Source organism: Elephas maximus, chromosome 21 (genome assembly GCF_024166365.1).
Source record: "Elephas maximus indicus isolate mEleMax1 chromosome 21, mEleMax1 primary haplotype, whole genome shotgun sequence".
NCBI lineage: Eukaryota > Metazoa > Chordata > Mammalia > Proboscidea > Elephantidae > Elephas > Elephas maximus.
The window spans coordinates 31,449,806-31,469,644 of NC_064839.1; the positions used below are offsets into that span (position 1 = coordinate 31,449,806).

The 19,839-nt window shown below is 39.7% G+C and overlaps 1 protein-coding gene across 3 annotated transcripts in view; it reads right to left on the reverse strand.

Annotated features, from left to right (window-relative positions):
• The window catches only part of CDH11 (cadherin 11), a 195,578-nt gene that overhangs the window by 37,647 nt on the left and 138,092 nt on the right, over nt 1–19,839 (reverse strand). For all 3 annotated transcript variants that reach the window (XM_049865042.1, XM_049865040.1, XM_049865041.1), the window contains 4 exons: nt 17,373–17,667; nt 13,799–13,918; nt 10,610–10,777; nt 5,606–5,793 (listed from right to left, as the gene is read on the reverse strand). In XM_049865042.1, the coding sequence (XP_049720999.1) occupies nt 5,606–5,793; nt 10,610–10,777; nt 13,799–13,918; nt 17,373–17,667 (771 nt within the window). The remainder of the gene's footprint in view (nt 1–5,605; nt 5,794–10,609; nt 10,778–13,798; nt 13,919–17,372; nt 17,668–19,839) is intronic.

A 19,839-nucleotide genomic window follows, 5' to 3' on the forward strand; every position in this document is an offset into this window, starting at 1 on the left:
TCTCCAGCATCATTCCTATGACCAAGAGCATATTTTCCAACTACCAATTCTTTTGTTTCCAACTTTGGCATTTCAATCACCAGTAATTATCAATGCATCTTGATTGTATATTTGATCAATTTCAGACTATAGAAGTTCGTAAAAATCTTCAATTTCTTCATCTTTGGCCTTAGTGGTTGGTGCGCAAATTTGAGTAATATTCAACTAACTGGTTTTCCTTGCAGGGGTATGGATATTATCCTATTACTGCCAGTGTTGTACTTCAGGATAGATCCTGACATGTTCTTCATGATGATGAACAGGACGCCATTCTTCTTCAAGTTGTCATTTTGGCATAGTAAACCATATGATTTTCTGATGCAGAATGGTCAATACCAGTCCATTTCAGCTCACTTGTTTCTAGGATATCAATATTTATGTGTTCCATTTCATTTTTGATGATTTCCAATTTTCCTAGATTCATACTTTGTACATTTCATGTTCCTATTATTAATGGATGTTTGGAGCTGTTTATTCCAATTTTGAGTAGTCCCACATCAGCAAATGAAGGTCTGGAAGGCTTGACTCCATCCACCTCCTTAAAGCTGACTCTACTTTGAGGAGGCAGCTCTTACCCAGTGACCTTTTGAGTGCGTTCCAACCTGAGGGGCTCATAATCTGGCCCTATATCAGACAGTGTCCTGGTGCTATTCATAAGGTTTTTACTGGCCAATTTTTTTTTCAGAAGTAGACCGCCAGGTCCTCCTTCCTGGTCTTAGTCTGGAAGCTCAGCTGAAACCTGTCCACCATGGGTGACCCTATTGGTATATGAACACTGGTGGCATAGCTTGCAGCATCACAGCAACACACAAGACCCCACAGTGTGACAAACTGACAGACAAGTGGGGGAGAGATCACACGCATCCATGATTTTGACTGAGTGGGGAGCAGGGCTGATGGATAGATAACATTTAAACATTTACCTCCAATTTATTCCCCGCCTCCTTCCAAAAAATGATTTGAGGTAGTTTCCTGTGTGACCACTTACACCCATGTTATGAGTACAGACAGGCCCTGGGATACCAACGCTGACTATGGACAGCTCGCACCTGCCCTTTAACGCTACATAAACTCGCCCTCACTTTGAAAGGATTGAATCAACCCCTATTCACAATGAATTCTTCGTCACCATCACCTTCACTTGCTACACATGCAGCTTCTAAATCATTTAAAAGGCTTTGAGCATTTTCTTTCACTAATCAAACCTGTTGCTATTTGATTTTGACTTATAGTGACTCTATAGGACAGAGTAGAACTGCCCCATAGGGTTTCCAAGGAGCAACTGGTGGATTTGAACTGCCAGCCTTTTGATTAGCAGCCAAGCTCTTAGCCACTGCGTCAGCAGGGCTCCTCTTGCACTAAAAAAAAAAAAAAACATTGCCATTGAGTCGATTCCAACTGATAGCGACCCTATAGGATAGAGTAGAACTGCCCCATATGGTTTCCAAGGAGTGCCTGGTGGATTCCAACTGCCGACCGTTTGGTTAGCCGCCGTAGCTCTTAACCATTACACCACTAAAGTAAGGCTAAATAAGAACTGTATGCACCTGTTCTGACTTACCTACAAATTCAACTTGAAAACTTAACGACACAGAATAGATCTCTTTCATAACCTGTGGACTGCTTGTAGTTGAAATAAAGCTAAATGAGGCAATACACTGCCTAAGTCATAAAGATCTTAATGCCCCCCCTAGTTTACTAACCCCACCTCTGAAAATTCTCCCCGAAGGGTTAGCTCAACAGAAAAACAAAACAAACAATATTCAAAAATGTATAATGTTTGTTAGATATAATAGAGGGCTCTGCTTAATCAGGGGGAATGTACACACCAGCCACAAAATCCAACTGTGAGATTTTATTAAGGAAATAATGGTTCATCAAGAAGATAAGATGTTATGTAGTCATTAAAAATGTTTATGTATTTATGTAACGGCACGTAAAATGTTTATGATGTGACATTATGTTGACAAATCAGATCGCCCTACGATGGCAACCCTGTGAAATGTTATGTGGCTACATCTATATGCAGGTGGACAGAGAATACAAGGAAATAATCAAACATAGAAATTGTTTCATTCAAATATGGAATTTCGGAATATTTCTTTTAAAATGCCCTCCAATGAGCTTTCACACTGCTTTACAGTTTATTTGGTTAAAATAAATAGTTCAGAGAGTATGCTGCTAGTGATTTCTCTGGAATAGATGGGTATCCTACTTGATCAAGGGTATGGTAGTGAACAGACTGAATTTTCCTCTCCATGTCTAGCAAAAAAAACAAACAAAAAGAATTGCTGTGGAGTCAATTACGACTCACACACACACACACACACACACACACACACACACACAAACCCCATCCCATTGCTGTCAAATCGATTCTTACTCATAGCAACCCTACAGGACAGAGTAGACCTGCCCCATACGGTTTCCAGGGAGTGGCTGGTAGATTCAAAGTGCTGACCTTTTGGTTAACAGCCATGCTCTTAACCCCTGTGCCTCCGGGGCTCCTTACTACTCACAGGCCCCCTAAAAGTCTTATATTAATTTTATGCTGGTTCCTCTTCAACTAAACACATAGAGATTGTCTGAATACCCCAAGGGCAGGTTGTCTCTATATTGTTCACCATCATATTCCTGGTATACTAAAATGTGAAATAAATGAATGATGTTACTTCCTAATTACCTCATGAATTATTCTTCTTCACTACCATCCCACTACTATTTTTCTCAATTCCTTGTAATTTCTGTCTTGAATTTCAACAACAGTTCCCAGCTGGCCTGGTGGCAGCCATCTCATCACCCTCAAGACTGAACACACTGCAGTTTCCTAAATGAGTCCTATTTCCATTGATTCCAGTCTTTCATGAGCTCATTTATTCTGGCTGATTTACCCTTTTTCTCCTTACTTATCTGGCAAAACTCTACTCATCCATCAAGATTCAGCTCAAGAATTGCCCCATCTAAGAAGGAGTCCATGCTACCGTCATCTAGCAAGTAGAGGGCACAGATCAGCCCCATACAATAAGGAATTATCCAGCCTGAAATGCCAGTACTGCCAAGGCTGAAAAACCCTGCTCTATTTTCATTCTTTTCACTTAATTGTCCCACTAAGTAGAGATCACCCTGTGACCAGGACTGTCTCTTCAACTTCAGATTTCCAGGACCTCAAAAAGGGCCTGCCTGATAAATAAGTATTCGACAACTCTTGCTTGAAAAATAGGTAAATGAATTAACATATCAATGGAAAAATTATATTAAAGACTGTTTTTAAAAAGTAAGAAATACTTCCACGATAACTATATACTCTTTTGTTATTAAGCTGTATATAATGATTTCCACAAGGATTCATCACTTTCCTCTGTTAAATTTACCTCTCAATTTTTGGGGGGGCATGTTTGGAACTTTGTGCTACAATGTTTTACAAATGAAATAACATCTTACTCCTGCTTTAAACCTAAACATCAATGCTTTACAGAGAATTATTCTTTCGCCTGGAATAAACACACTGAATTAGGGGGGAAATGTGCAAACTAATCATATGCAGACAGCTCATTTGTGATGTGTGAGTTCCACGGGGTGATTTAAATGTTTCAGGATTTTAGAGACACAGTGTGTGTTTATGCCCTGAATGCACTGAAAACAAGTGACAACCTTAGCATAACCAACTACCTAATTACGCCATCAGCAGAGGAGGGGAGGCAGGAGTCGCTGGTGTCAATGCTCATATGTCAATGTCAAGCAGGAGGGATAGTAATATTAATTAATGAGGTACTTTGACAGCTCAATGCTACACACAATTCACAGCTACTTTTCCTGAGGAGAAACCAGAAGGAATAACTACCCAGTCCCTCGCCGTTCATGATCAGGTTGCCTCCATCTGACCATTCATTGTCACTAATGTTGACTTTTCTAAGTCTCCAAAGTTCACCCCAACCTCTATATCCTTCATTTTCTTTATTCTTTCCTAACAGTGTCACCCTGACCTTCTCTCTGTTCCATGTCCCATAATATTTCTCCCAAACGCAACATAGCTTTAAAACGGTCTAAAAGGTCAGCTTCCGAGAATACATTTCTCCGTTCCCCTCCCTGAAATGTTCCTCCCAGGGCCTGCCTCCTTCCACCTCACCCTCAGCCTCCTCTCCAGCTCCTGGCCCCTTCACTGATTCTTCAAATTAATATTTTATCAGTGTTACAGTCCAATCTTTTCCATCACACCAAGGAGCTTAATATTCATGCTACAAAACCAAGTTGAAAATGAATGCTTGATTAAAACCAAGGTAATCCCATCATCCGATTCAGATTTAATGCTCCATACACTTTGATGATGGAGAGGTGTTGATTTCTCAAGTGGCGAATCAGGTGGGAAAGCCGTTTCGCGAATATCCTATAACTGTTTCTCCACTTGAAAGCGAATCCTAGCTGGCTCTCCTTTATAAACGATTACTGCCCCAGCTGTTTCTGAAATGTCTTGATAGAGAAGTTGCTCCATAACACCCTAGGTTTGAATTCCATGCCTGCGGATTGTTAGCTCTCTGGCTGTGACTGAGTAAACTATTTAATCTGCCTGAGCCCCAATCTCCTCATAACTCAGTTGAGGTATTATTGCCCATTGAGATAATAAAATCCATTTTATATGATCTTTATAAAAAAAATAAATTAGAGGACATTTGTAAGAGGCTCAGGCTGTACCTGGCCAATAGCCAGTATTGAGTAAACATTAATTTTTTTTAATGGTTGTAAGAATATACGCATATATAATACAACATTTGTCAATTTAATGTTTTTCACTACTATTTAGTGACATCAATTCCATTAATCATGTGCAACCATTGCCAATATCTTCTGCCGAATTTCCATCACCATAAACAGAAAGTCAATGCTTCGTAAACAACGCTTCCTTTTTCTGCTTCCCTCACATCCCTGATAACCACTAATAAACTTTGGTCTCTATAAAATGTTAAAACAAAACAATAGCAAATAGGAAACTCTTTTTTTTGTTGTTTTTTGTTTTTTTTCCTTGCGATGCATTAAATCCAGGAACACATTTACAGTGACGGTCTAGCTGCCTGTGGAGGAAGGTTTCTTATTGTCATTTCCCCAGGTTCAGATTTTAGAGAAAAGCATGCAAAGATATGGTTTATGTTGAACAGAGGTTCCAGCAATGTAATAGGCCTTGAATGCTTGAGATGGGGAAAGCTCTGAGTAGCTTACATTAACAGACTCAGCTTGGCAGAGCTAAAGGGGGAACTCCATAGACAGTCAGGGCTGTTTTTCCAAAAATCCAGGTTTATCTAGCTGTCCTTCATCCCATGTGAAATCCATGGCAGAACATACAAGCACTAAACAGCAATCTCAGCCAGGCCTGGTCGACACCTTTGGCCAGGTCCCTGTGCAGTTACAGAGAGGAGTACAATTCCCTTACCTCCCCAGAGCTCTGCTGCAAAGCCAGATAAGCCGCCAGGTACCATAGACCCAGTTCTTAACTTTCAGCTCCCTGTCACCTGCAGCATCCCCTTGGTAGAGCAGACAAGGTTACTGACAGGTCTGACTCCTTACCCTAACTCACCTTTTTCAGCTTCACCACGCCCTCCTGGGTCTCATAGTCTGTTGTGATTTCAAACAATTCCATACCGTCTCCATCAACAATATTGTATGTGACTAAGCCATTTTCTCCAATGTCTGGGTCTTTAGCCTTCACTCTTCCTACTTCCTCCCCCGGGACAGCTGCTTCTGACACAGACATCTGGTATACGCCTAGAAGAAGAAGACATCTATTTTTTATTTTCCCTTTTATTTGGCAGCTGTAAGACCTTAGGCGTCATTGAATCCCAATAAATTTCTCAAAGGGTTTGAAATTGAACTTTCTATTGATTGAAAACATGAAAGAAATGAATGGATGGGAGGAAGATCCCACATGGCCTGCTTGTCAAAGAAATGCATTCTACAAGGGTGACGAGACAATAATGGGGTCTAAGGTAAAATGGTGGGGTCACCTGTCACATGTGCAGAACAAAAACAATGCTTAGGCACATTCCCCAGCAGGAAAAGATGGAGGCCCATGTATGCTTTCATATGTTCAAACAGTTGAGACCTCTTTCCATGCTCAAGACTTAATTTCCAACACCCACTATGGCACTTCCAACCCAAAAACCAAACCCATTGCCATCAAGCCAATTCCAATTCAGAGTGACCCTATGGAACAGTGTAGAACTGTTACATAGGGTTTTCAAGGCTGTACTCTTCAAGGAAGTGGACTGCCACATCTTTCTCCCATGGAGCAGCTGGTGGGTTGAAACCACTGACCTTCCAGTTAGCAGCCGAGTGCTTAACCACTGTGCCACCATGGCTCCTATGACACTGCCAGGTACTCGAAACAACCCTTCTCTGTTCAAAAGCCTTGAATGGTTCTATATTAACTTTGAGATAAAATGTAAATCATGTCTTTCAAGGTCATGCTCCCTCTACTTCTGTATTTGACTTCTCTCTTATTTCACATCCTTTACCACTCCACTAGCATCACTTTATCTGGAAAGGTCTCCCACAGTGTGGCCCTTCTATATATATATATATATCAAACCTTCTGCTGTTGAGTTGATTCTGACTCATAGCAACCCTATAGGACATGGTAGAACTGTCCCATAGAGTTTCCAAGGAGCGCCTGGTGGAACTGAACTGCTGACCTTCTGGTTAGCAGCTGTAGCACTTAACCAATATTTCACATATATATATATAATATTTGTCAAGAATCTACTATGTGCCATACACTGATCCAGCTCTTGGAGATTTAGTTGGAAATTAAATAGTTAAGATTCCTTTTGTAATGAGGCACATTAGAAAAATAAATAAACAAACAAAAGGATACACACCTGATGTCATTGTGAGGAAGAAGAAAAATAAAGGAAGGAAAGTGGTCAGAAGCTGGCGCCAGACTGGGCAAGGTTTTGTTCTGTTACACATAGATCACCATGAGTTGGAGCTGACTTGACGAGAACCAACAAGGGGTAGAGGGTAATGAGAGAGAGTAAGTGTTTGATTGTATGTGTGTAAGTGTATGACTGCAAGTGTGATGGTGTATGTGTGTCTGAGTGTGTGTGAATGTGTGTGGACATCTGAGTGTATGAGGGTGATAGAGTATGTTTGAATATTTGTGACTGCGTGTGTGTGAAAGTGTGTGTATGAATGCATGAGATGTGTGTATGTGTGAGTATGTGCATGGGTGCACGTGAATGTCTAAGTTTATGTTAAACGTGTGTGTGTATGTGTGAGAGGGAGAGGGAAGGAGAGAGAAAGGAAGAGAGACCGATTTTGAAGGGAGTAGTCAGAGAAGGTATCTGTCATGGATTGAATTGTGCCCCCCCAAAAATATGTGTCAACTTCGCTATGCTGTGATTCCCAGTATTGTGTGGTTGTCCTCCATTTTGTGATTTTTCTATGTGTTATAAATCATAATCTCTGCCTGTGGATAAAGAGGATTAGGGTGGGACATAACATCTTTGTGCAGTTCACATTCCTGACTCAATGTAAAGGGAGTTTCCCTGGGGCGTGGCCTGTACCACCTTTTATCTTATAGGAGATATAAGGAAAAGGAAGCAAGCAGAGAGCTGGGGACTTCACACCACCAACAAAGAAGCACCAGGAGCAGAGCATATCCTTTGGACCTGCGGTTCCTGTGCAGAGAAGCTTCCTGACTAGGGAAGATTGGTGACAAGAATCTTCCACCAGAGCCAACAGAGAAGAAAAAGGCTTCTCGGAGCTGGCACCCTGAATTTGGACTTGTAGCTTACCGGACTGTGAGAGAATAAATTTCTTTTTGTTAAAGCCATCTACTTGTGGTATGTCTGTTATAGCAGCACTAAATGACTAAGACAACATCCTTCAGAGGCAGGCATCTGAACTCCCCTGATGGGACTACGAAAACAATTATGTGACTACCTGGGAGATAAAACTTACAGGCAGAAGGAATAGCAAAAGGCAAATATCCTGAGGTGGGAACACACTGGGTGATTTCACAGACTAGCAAGAAGCTAAGTGTGACCGGAACCTTGTGTAAAAAAGAGAGAGCAAATGCAGTTTGGGGCCCGATTGTGTAAACAAGAGCATTGTCAGAGATGGAAAAGACTTCGGGTTCTTTTCAGCATGGTGTGAAGCCATTGGAAGGTTTTCAGCAGGGGAGAAAGATAATCTCATTTCCATATTTTAAAAGTATTCAGTATGAAACAGAATATAGAGAAGCAAGGGCCAGAAACCTTGCCTCTACTCTGTCCAAGCTAAGTGGTCTTGGGCAAGTTACTTAATCCTTTAAGTTTTAGTTTCCACTTACACAGATTTTATCAGTCCTCGTACTTTGTCTAAATTTATGTATATTATTTGATTTCGAATAGTTTCAGTTTGGATCCATAGTCAACTTAATCTTGCCATGCCCTCCATACTAAAGAACTAATGGGAGGTGGGACTCTCTCTCTCTGCAGCTAATTCCCAACTTACGTGAAGGTTTGAAAAATCCTGCATTAAAGCTGATTTTCTCAAAATCTTATTCAAGTTCAAGGCTATGAAACTGGTATCTGCATAGTAGCAATGTAACTTTACTATATGATCAATAGCGTATGAGCAAGAGCAATAATAGTTGCCTGCTGATAATCATGCCTGGTCTTTTCCTTCTACATATCAGACAATTTCACAGTGTGGATAATGGAATATGCTGCTTTTCAGAGTGTTATGAGAGCCTTAAGCTTATTGGGGATGGTCAATTTTGTGTCTCACTAGGCAAAGTACTCTTTCTCCATTTCTCCTGGGACATTGTAAGAGCTGGTAGTTGCCTCATCTTAATGCTTCTCTCTAGATACCTTTGTGTGACCATGATGCCTTCTTGGAGCTATGTTTAGTTGCCTTCCTTGTTCCCTCAACCTTTTGAAACCATTATTTCTTTTAATTTCTGCAACAATAGTATAAATTTTGAAAAAGTATCATACTACCCCAGATAATAATAATAAACAACATTTATTGACAACTTATGCCAAGTGTCATTGTAAGACCTTACACTGTTCATTTCATTCTAGTAATAATCCTATTAATTAGGTACCATCGCAGGTTATATTTTCCAAAAGTGGCCACATGACTTTGACACTCCTCCCATCAAAAGATGGGGTCTACATTCACACTACTTGAAGTTGGGCAGGCTTATGACTACAGCAGAAATGATACTATGTGTCTTCTCAAACCAAAAAACCAACCCTGTTGCTGTTGAGTCAATTCTGATTCACAGTGACCCTACAGGACCCAGTAGAATTGCCCCATAGGGTTTCCAAGGAGCAGCTGGTGGATTCAAACTGCCAACCTTTTGGTTAGCAGCTGTCTTAGCTATCTAGTACTGCTATAACGGAAATACCACAAGTGGGTGACTTTAACAAAGAGAAATTTATTCCCTCATAGTCTAGTAGGCTAGAAGTCCAAATTTAGGGTGCCAGCTCCAGGGAAAGACTATTTCTCTCTGTCAGCTCTAGAGGGAGGTCCTTGTCATCAGTCTTCCCTTGGCCTAGGAGCTTCTCTGAGCAGGAACCTCAGGTCCAAAGGACCCACTCTGCTCCCGGTGCTGCTTTCTTGGTGGTATGAGGTCCCTCTGTCTCTCTGCTCACTTCTCTCTTTTATATCTCAAAGAGATTGCCTTAGGACACTATCTAATCTCGTATATCTCATCAATATAACTGCCGCTAATCCACCTCATTTCATCACAGTGATACGATTTACAAAACATAGGGAAATCACATAAAATGGTGGACAATCACACAATACTGGGACTCATGGCCCAGCTAAGTTGACAGATATTTTTGGAGGACACAATTGAAGCCAGTCTCTTAACCACTGTGCCACCAGGACTCCATGTCTTCCAAAGGTAGGGCACAAAATGCAAAGAAGTTTCTGCCTGGCACCCTTGCAGATCTCACAAATGGAACCCAGCCATCATTTCATAAGGAGGCCAACTCACTCCATGGAAAGGCCCACATGGAGAAGAACCAAGAGCCACCAACAATTTGCCAACCACTTGAGTGAGCTTTATTGGAAGTGAGTCATCCAGCTCTCATAAAGCTGCTCCTATTGATGCTTTAGGGCCAGAAACAAACTGTCTTTTCCAAGATTTGACCAAATTAAAGCCTCATGGTAAAAAGAAACGACTATTATTGTTTTAAGCCACTAGAGTTAGGGAAAGTTTGTTACATAGCAATAAATTACTGATTCATGTACTGGTTATTACATTCAGGTTAGGAATGAGAAAACTGAGACAAGGAAAGGATAATTAATTACTAGTATGACATTGCTAGTACTGTGTAAAGTGTCTAACAAGATAGATTTTCTATTTTCAACATCATGGACTTTTTTACTGCTCTCCTTTCTCCTAGTTCTACTCCACTTAAGTTTTATTGTTGTTGTTGATTTGTTTTGTGGAGAATGACAAAAAGTGTCTCCATTATTCCGGATGTCTTTTTGGAACCTGAGTGTGGCAGGAATGAAGCAGAAAAGACAGAGAGCAGGCCATGGCACCATTAGAAAGTGAAAGCCAAGCCCACCTACTTACTCTGTGGAAACTTTGGTGGGTTGTCATTGACATCGGTCAGTGTGATCGTCACTTTGGTTGTCCCTGAGAGTCCACCCATGTGTCCACCCATGTCCTTGGCCTGGATCACCACATGGTACTCCTCCTTGGCTTCCCTATCCATGTTGGGAAGGGCTGTTCTGATGATGCCTGCACAGGGGAGTAAGGAACAACAAAAAATCTTTAAGTTTTCTTTTGGTCCATCAGTGTTCATTTATGACAACACTATACAAAAAATTAATAAATGAATAAAGTTCTAGGCATTGGAGAGGCAAAGATGAATAAAACAGCCCCTACTCTTACAGAAGGAGTTCCTAGGTGGTGCAAATTGTTAACAAGCTTTCTACTAACCAAAAGGTTGGAGGTTCGAGTCCATTCAGAGGTGCCTCGGAAGAAAGGCTTGGAAATCTACTAAGAAAAATATGCTTCACTGAAAACCCCACGCAGCACAGTTCTACTCTGATGCACGTGTGGTCGTGGGGGTCAGAGGTGACTCGATGGCAACTGCTTTGGGTTTTCACTTTGCCCTTACAGAAAAGACACTTCTACAGATAATTATAACCAAAAAGCAGTCAACAAAACAAACAAACACACCATTGTCGTCCAGTCGATTCCAACTCATAGTGACCCTATAGGACAGCATAGTACTGCCCCATAGGGTCTCCAAGGAGTGGCTGGTGGATTTGAACTGCCAACCTTTTGGTTAGCAGCCAGTCTCTTAACCACTGCACCACCAGGGACCCAAAGTAATTATACTTGGTTCATAATATACCTTTTTAAGCAGATATTGATAATTATTAACATAGCATTAAAATTTAATTTTTTGTATGTTTCATTGTACATATAAGTAACCTCACTGAACTCAAATGTAACACTTAAAGATCCCAAAGATTGAAATACATGAGAGTCCACTGCATGGATTTCCATGACTAAATCCTTGCTTTTGGACTGCCAGCAGGATCTTTCAGAAGTCTATCACTGCATGCTATTCTTAGAAGCATTTCTAGGGTTCTTATTAGATTAAAAGTTGTAGGCATATATTTAATGCAATACATTATAATTTTAATATTAATTTTAAAAATAATAAGCCAAATGGGTTAAAAATATATACAATGCTTTAAAAAAAAAATCTTACTGTCTGGTATCACCTATCACTGACAACAAGGATAAATGACTGACTTCCATATGATTGTGGGAGCCTGGCTAGATTCCTGCCACATATAAGCTTTTTCTCTCTGTAGGTACAGTAGCGTTTATACTAGCAATATAAAAAAAGGACTATAGAAACCTTAATCCCTTAGCCCTTTCTCACTCCTTAATGTTCGTATGACTCTAAGCAACACCCTTGAACTCAGTGGGCCTCATTTTCCTCATCTGTTAAATAGTCCGATAGACTTACACCAGTGATTCCTAACTTTAAGTCTCTGAGACAAAAACATTGCAAGTAGAATCCTCTACCAATTTTTAATTTTTCAAAAGTCTAGATGAATCTAACATTTACCCTTGGTAAATGTGGAAAGGCTAAATAGCTAATGACTTTGATGAAATCAAAGCAAGTAGTTCCATAAATCATGTTTCTTATTTTTTTAATAATTTATTTTTATTTCCATTGTTGAGAATATACACAACAGAACATACAGCAACTCAACAACTTCTACATGTACAATTCAGTGACACTGATTACGTTCTTAATTGTACAACCATTCTCAGCCTCCTTTTCTGAATTATTCCTCCACCATTAATATAAACTCGCTGCCCCATAAGCTTCCTACCTAATCTTTCAAGTTGCTGTTGTCATTTTGATCCTATATAGATAGTTCTTTGAAAACACACAATGCTCAAGGCAGACATCCTTACTACCTAAGCTAAACTATTGTTTGGTTTGAAGAAGACTTTGCTATGAGTCAGAATTGACTCGATGGCACTGGGTGGGTGGGTAAGAAGACTTCAGGGGACATTTTGTGGTTTAAGGTTTTAAAGATTATCTTAGGACAATAGTTCTAGGTGTTCATCCAGCCTCAATGACTCCAGAAAGTCTGGATTCCATTAAATTTTAAATTCTGTTCTACATTTCCTTTTGATCAAGACTCTTCTAAAAAATTTTTTCTAGAGAATCTTTAATCAAAATGTTCAGTAATGGTAGCCTGGCACCATCCAGTTCTTCCAGTCTCATGGCAAAGGAGACATTTGTTCACAGAGGCAAGTAGTCATTCACCACATTTTCTCCATAAAATATGTTTTGAAACAAAGTGACCACAAATAAATGAATATATATGTAAATGAACATTATATCGACTCAAGTAAATGAACAAAATACCTGATTGATAAACTGTGTGTGTGCATTTGATAATTTTTAATTATAAAAATAAATGTACATTATTTGTAAACATCTTTTAAAAACACTGTGGAAAAAAGAAACAGGACCTTGAGATAACATTGTAGACTAGCAGTTTCACTACACTAAGGGGATTCTTTGGTCAGATTTGGGATAAATTAAGTTAAATTGTTTTGGCTTTTGTTGTTACATGTTTTTTGGTTTGCATTTGTTTTCAGTAGCAAATTCGCAGCACCTTCTTTCTGGATGCTAATGTCCACTAAACCAAACCAAAACCAAATCCGTTGTCATCGAGTCAATTCCGACACATAGTGACCCTACAGGACAGAGTAGAACTGCCCCATAGGGTTGCCAAGGAGCAGGTGGTGGATTCGAACTGCCATCCTTTTGATTAGCAGCCTGAGCTCTTAACCACTGTGCCACCAGGGGCAGTCCGTTGGGAATCTATAAACACAGTGGAAGTGATTAGAAACGTGGTACCTCATAAGTATACTTTACCGTTAATACCCACCACCCGAGCTCTGCAGAGCAGTCTAAAAGCATGCTCTGAAAGCTGCCAGTTTCATATAAGCCCCCAAGTTCTATGGCCTCTTAATTTTGATCCACAGATAAGTCCTTCTGGCATAAAAACTGAACTTTAGGATTATATTTGTTATTGTGACATTGTGAGATAATGGATGAAACAATCATAGTATCCAATCCTCACACTAGTCCTCTCAGGTATGCCTTATTATGTCCTTTTCGCATTTGAGAAAACTGAAAATCAAACAGGCTGAGTAAACTGTCCAAACTCCTGATTACAATGTGTCATAGATCACAATGACATTCCACGGCACCTGTCTGTGCTTCCACTGAGAAGTAGGGCTGTCCTTCCAGGATACTATACACTAACTTGGCACTATTTCCATAGGTGGGGTCATCGGCATCTGAAGCTGTCACCTGGATTACCGACGTGCCTTAAAAGAGAGATAGATGAATTAGCAGTATCCTCTCAGCTTCTCAAATGACATTCTGGTTTGCAAAGTTTCATTTTAAAGTTAAAATCAGAGAGAGTATAGCCCCGTAATTATTCGACATGCTCTCATTTCTTTCCTTAACTTCTGTAGTTTAAAAATGAGCTTTCTATATTCATGTCTACCCTGCTATGCTTGGTAGTTAAAATAATAATATGAACATTATTGCAAAAACATTCTAAGGCCCATGCAATTAAAATGCTCAATATATCAAATAATTAAATAAGAATCTTTCCAAAGAGTATAATAAATGACAATTAATGATAAATTGCTTTTCAGGAAAGGACAGAGTGCAATCTTCCATCTGTAGTACAGCAATAAATACATCATTTTATTGTTGCTTTGTATGTAATCAAATGGCTGCTAATACTACGTTTGAATTAATTTATGGCTATAAATATTTGGCAGAACGTTGTTCCCTACTGGCATGAAAATTGCATCTTCCCACCTCCGATAGGTCTATAACCATATAACAGAAACCACCAGTGGAAAGGTGGTGAAATATAAGGTGAGCATTCATGGGTCAGAAGGAAAGGCAACTGGGAACTAAAGGGTAAATGGGGAACCCGTTTTCTTTAAAAACCTCTCTTCCTTTCTGGTCACAAGTAATCAGGGCGTGTTTGGGATTCAGAGTTGGGGAGACAGGAAGCAGGACGGGCCAGCAATTAAGTATTCGATTACTAATGAAAAGGCTAGAGGTTTGAATTCACCCAGAGGTGCCTCAGGAGAAAAACCTGGAGATCCGCTTCCAAAAGATCACAGCTATTGAAAACCCTACGGAGCGCGGTTCTACTCTGATACAGACACAATTGCCACGAGTCTGAATCACTTGTGGGGAACAGCTTTCCGGTTTTTTTTTTTTCAAATGTGCCGGGCACTGTGTTGGGCGCATACTTCATTGCAGAGATGTATTCTGCCAGCATCCATCTGCTGGCATTTTTTTTGCTGGCATGTTTTTTATATCCATTGTACTTGTGAGGAATTGAGTGGCGGGGGTTTAAAATTCTGCAATATATTTCATAAAGTCGGCTGTTGCCAGATTTAGGAGTACAACCCCAATCCAGGAATCCACAAAACCAAAACTCTTTCCATGACGTTATCAGCAGAGGAGCCTCTGACTAGCCTTTAATTTACAGAGTTGTAAGTTATTTTCACGTGGCATAAAAAAAAAAAAAAAAAAAGTATATATTTTTTCTAGTGTTCAGTAATTCACTATTTCATGCAAACAGTCTTTTTTGAGCTGTTCCCAGGTGCCAGGCTCTATTCTAGGCACTAGAGATTTATAACCCTGAATAAACTCTATGTGCTACCATTGGGAAATGATTCATTTTTTATGCTTAATTTGTTTCTACAGCTCTGCTAAATCCATTACAACTCTTTGTTTTTACATCTATTTTATTTAACCCTCACCATAATTTGCATTGTCCTCATTTTATGGATGACAGAAGGAAAACTTAGCAAGGTATAGACGTTATCCAGATTCATGGGGCTGGTGAGAGGCACAGCCATGATTCAAACCCATACTTTCTGACAGCAAAGACCATACTCCCAAATGCCAGAATAAAAAGCCTGGATGCTATCTCTAAGCAACAATGAATCCCCAAATGTGGAAACAATGAATATTCCCCTTGATTGCACTTTTTGATGACTGGCCTTCCCCCGGACTCAGGTCTTACCTGACATTGCTGTCCTCTACTTAGGGATTTTTTGGTATCTGTTTCTCATTAGAATCCCCGGGTGAATACTGAGAGCCTGAAGGACTAGGCAGGGCAAGTGGAAGAGATGAAGGCAAGAAATGATTCAGCCTGGCTTTCACAAAGAATGAGAAGAGCTTAACTTTTCCTGAAGAAGGAGGAGGAGGAAGAAACTGTTTTCTTGCATAAGAGGCTCTATATGCAAAGTGGAAGGAGCTTAGCATTCTAGAATCACTCTTGCATCTTTTTTCTTCTGTTTTTTATTGTGCTTTAGACGGAGGTTTAAAGAGCAAATTAGTTTCTCGTTAAACAATTAATGCACATATTGTTTTGTGACATTGGTTACTAACCCCATGATGTGTCAACACTCTTCCCTTCTAGACCTTGGGTTCCCCATTATCAGCTTTCCTGTCCCCTCCTGCCTTCTCGTCCTTGCCCCTGGGTTGGTGTGCCCATTTAGTCTCATTTTGTCTTATGCAATTGTCTAATCTTTGGCTGAAGGGTAAACCTCAGGAGTGACTTCAGTACTCAGTTAAAAGGGTGTCCAGGGGCTATACTCTTGGGGTTTCTCCATCTCTGTCAGACCAGTAAGTCTGATCTGTTTTTGTGAGTTAGAATTTTGTTCTACATTTATCTCCAGCTCTGTCTGGGACCCTCTATTGTGATCTCTGTCAGAGCAGTCAGCAGTGGTAGCCGGGCACCATCTAGTTGTGCTGAACTCAGTCTGCATCTAACTTTCTTGAGCAAGTTAATTTCTATCCCTGGTGCCTGGTTTTCTCATCCATGAAAGGGGTGGTTTAGGCCTGATGATCTTTAAATTCATTTGAATGCTAATTCTCAGACTCATATAACCAGACTTACTCCCTGATCAGAATAGCCCTACTTACTGTCTCAAGGACAAATCATGCTTAAAATACGAGATGTTTCTCAAAAGACCACAAGTACGTGTATTCTCTAAACCCAAACAAATGGTACTACCAGCAGAAGGAGGCTAGTTGAAGAAATCTTATAGAGAATTGCCCTTTGGCAACACAATGTGTTTCACGTATGATGAAAACACATATCTACTTCTGATTTATTTTCACAATAATAAGAGTGTATTCTGGATCCACGTAATAGCTCTGATGACATTGGGTAAATTAGTTAACCTCTTTCTAGTTTGGATTTCTCATCGTAAAACAAGGCACAGGGACCCATCTCATTGCAAAGATTAATCGTTGTAAAGATTAAATGAAATAATACATATAAATCATTAATTAGCATAGTACCTACATGCAACAAATAATACGATTATTAATACTCATTGAACATCAATATGCACCAGTGACTGGACATGTATTATCTCTAATTCTGCAAAACCACAAATTAGTATTTCCATTTTACAGATGAAGAACCGAAGCCTAAGAGAATAGATGTGGCTGGTTGTAAGCCATACAGTTAATAAGCACAAAAGCCAAGGTTACCTGGATTTAATATGTTCTTCCCACTCTGTCATACTTCCTCATATTTTATAAGTTTAAGTTTTAAAAACTTCAAATTCATTTCAAATATTTGAGAGCTCAGCTATACAACTAAATTGTTGTTGTTTCTTTTGCCTTACAAAATACAGCATAAGTTCAACTTTTGGGAAAATGGGTAACGGCTCAACTATCCACAGAGATACCAGGCCTGGAGGTAGACCAGACATCAGCAGCTATACGCACCCACATTGGACCTCTCTGGCACGGTGGCATAATAGATCTCATGCAGGAACTCAGGAGGGTTATCATTAATGTCCTGGACCTTGACAATGAATTCCGATGGTGGCTCCAGGGGTCGATTGGTATCCCTGTCCACTGCCTGAGCCATCAGCGTGTACTGGGCTCTCTCCTCTCTGTCCAATGTCTTGGTGGCATGAATGTTCCCTGATTTGTCATCAATCACAAAAATGGTTCCAGCTCCTTCACCTGAGAGAATGTATTTAATGTTCCCATCACCGGAGTCAATATCGGAATGAAGCTAGGGAAAGAGAAATTGAGAACTGTAATTCCCTGACAGATGTACTGGGGAGCTAGAGGTTCACTTACATGCTGATAACCACAATATGCTGTACACACACACACACACACACACACACACACGGAGACTTCTCACCCCAGTCTACAAATGAAGAAATGAAATCTTAGAGAAGATAATTGCCTTGGCCAAGGTTAAACAGCTGGCGAGCAATGAAGTCAGGATTCTAACTTTTTTTTTTTTATTTTAAATTCTTGATCTTATGCTCTCTCGTCCCCAGCACACATAAAAAAAAATATATATATATATATATAAACCAAACCTGTTGCCGTCGAGTTGATTCGGACTCATAATGACCCTGTAGGACAGAGTAGAACTGCCTCATAGGGTTTCCAAGGAGAGGCTGGTTGGTTCCAACTGTTGAGCTTTTGGTTAGCAGTGGTAGTTCACCATAGCTCTTAACCACTGTGCAACCAGGGCTCCATATATATACACACACACACACACATATATACACATATATAAATATATATGTGTATATATGTTTGTGTGCATATATGTATATATATATGTGTTTTTATATATATATATACATAAAATAGATAAGAATATACATATATATAAATAGAATTATTTTGAAAGAAATGTATGCTTATTGTAAAAATATAAACAAAGATCTATGCAATAAGTAACTCTTACTCTCCTTTCTGACTCCCAGTCCTTCATTTTCCCCTCTCAGAGGTAGCCACTGTTAACCAGTTTTCCATGACTCCTGCAAGATATTCTATGCATATGCAAAAATACCTATATAGATACATGCATGGACTACTTTATTTTTTCACAGTTAAGGGCATAGTGCACACATCATTCTTCATCTTTCTTTCTATAACAATAAATTCAGGGGCTTCCTTCCTATCTGTACATATAGTTCTGCTTCATCTACTACATGGATGTTATTACCATTTATTTTAGCTGTCCTCTTCCAAAGGACACCTAGGTTGTTTCCAGGATTTTGACACTACAAACAATTCAATTGACTGGATGGTTCCAGAAGACCTGCTGTTCAACACACATGATGTGAGGAGCTGGAGATATGGCCTTACAGAAGAGGCTACCATTCTAATTATAAAGGACAAAAGGGGTCAATGTACATGCAACTCCTTAGATCACAGAAAGAACTTAAATACTCTTGAGCTCTTCACCCTCTTTTGGCAAAGCCCAGGAACAAGATGGCACTTGCCTAATCCATACTCAGCAGTGCCCAGAAAACCATCCAAGTTTCTTAGCTACCAACCCTCTGCCTTTCTGCCCTGATTCTGCTCTGTGATTTGTAGCATGGAACTCCTCTCCCTCCCCTGTTGTCCAATTTCAATTTCTGCAGCTATCATCCTCACCTGACCTCCTCTGCCCTCATTATGTCCTTTGTGGGAAAAGATGAGCATCACTTTCACCATTCCCATAGGCTTCAAGAATAGCCAAATGGAGATAAACCCTTGGGTCTATCTACTACATAAGAAAACCCACTGTAAGCTAAAAAACTTTATTCACTAGCATTTAACATTAGAGTAATAATTATATAATCATATTATTCTATAATTACAAAGAATATATACATTATATAATAATTATTATATATATATAATGATACTTTTATTATTATTAGAACCAAGGCCCAGAGAGCTTAAGTAACTTGTCTACTGTCAAAAGCAAATTGAACACATTAAAAAAAAAATTTTTTTTTTTCATATTGTTTCCATTTCCCAAAGTCTAATTGGTTTGCAGTGCTTCGGTGAACCACTGACTCTTTCAGCTCAGGGGGATACCTGTACCTGTAGGTAGAAATTACAGGACTACTTTGTTTTTAGTCCACAGTGTTTTTCAGAGAAAGAGAAAGAAACCCTTTAGAACTTGTTATTCATAACAAGCTATGAATTGGTCTGAAATTATTGCTAAAAACGTTTCTTATGAGAAAAGCAGTTTGTGAGTAAAATATGGAGCCAGCTGATGGCCTCCAATGGATGAAGAGAATGGCCCCAATCTTCATACAATTTTCCACAGAGAGGGCAGAACCCGTGCCCCAGGTGACCTGTGTGTGTTTGTTTCTCTGCCTTAAAAAAAGCTGTTGCTGTCAAGTTAATCCCAACTCATAGCACCCCTATAGGACACAGGACAGAG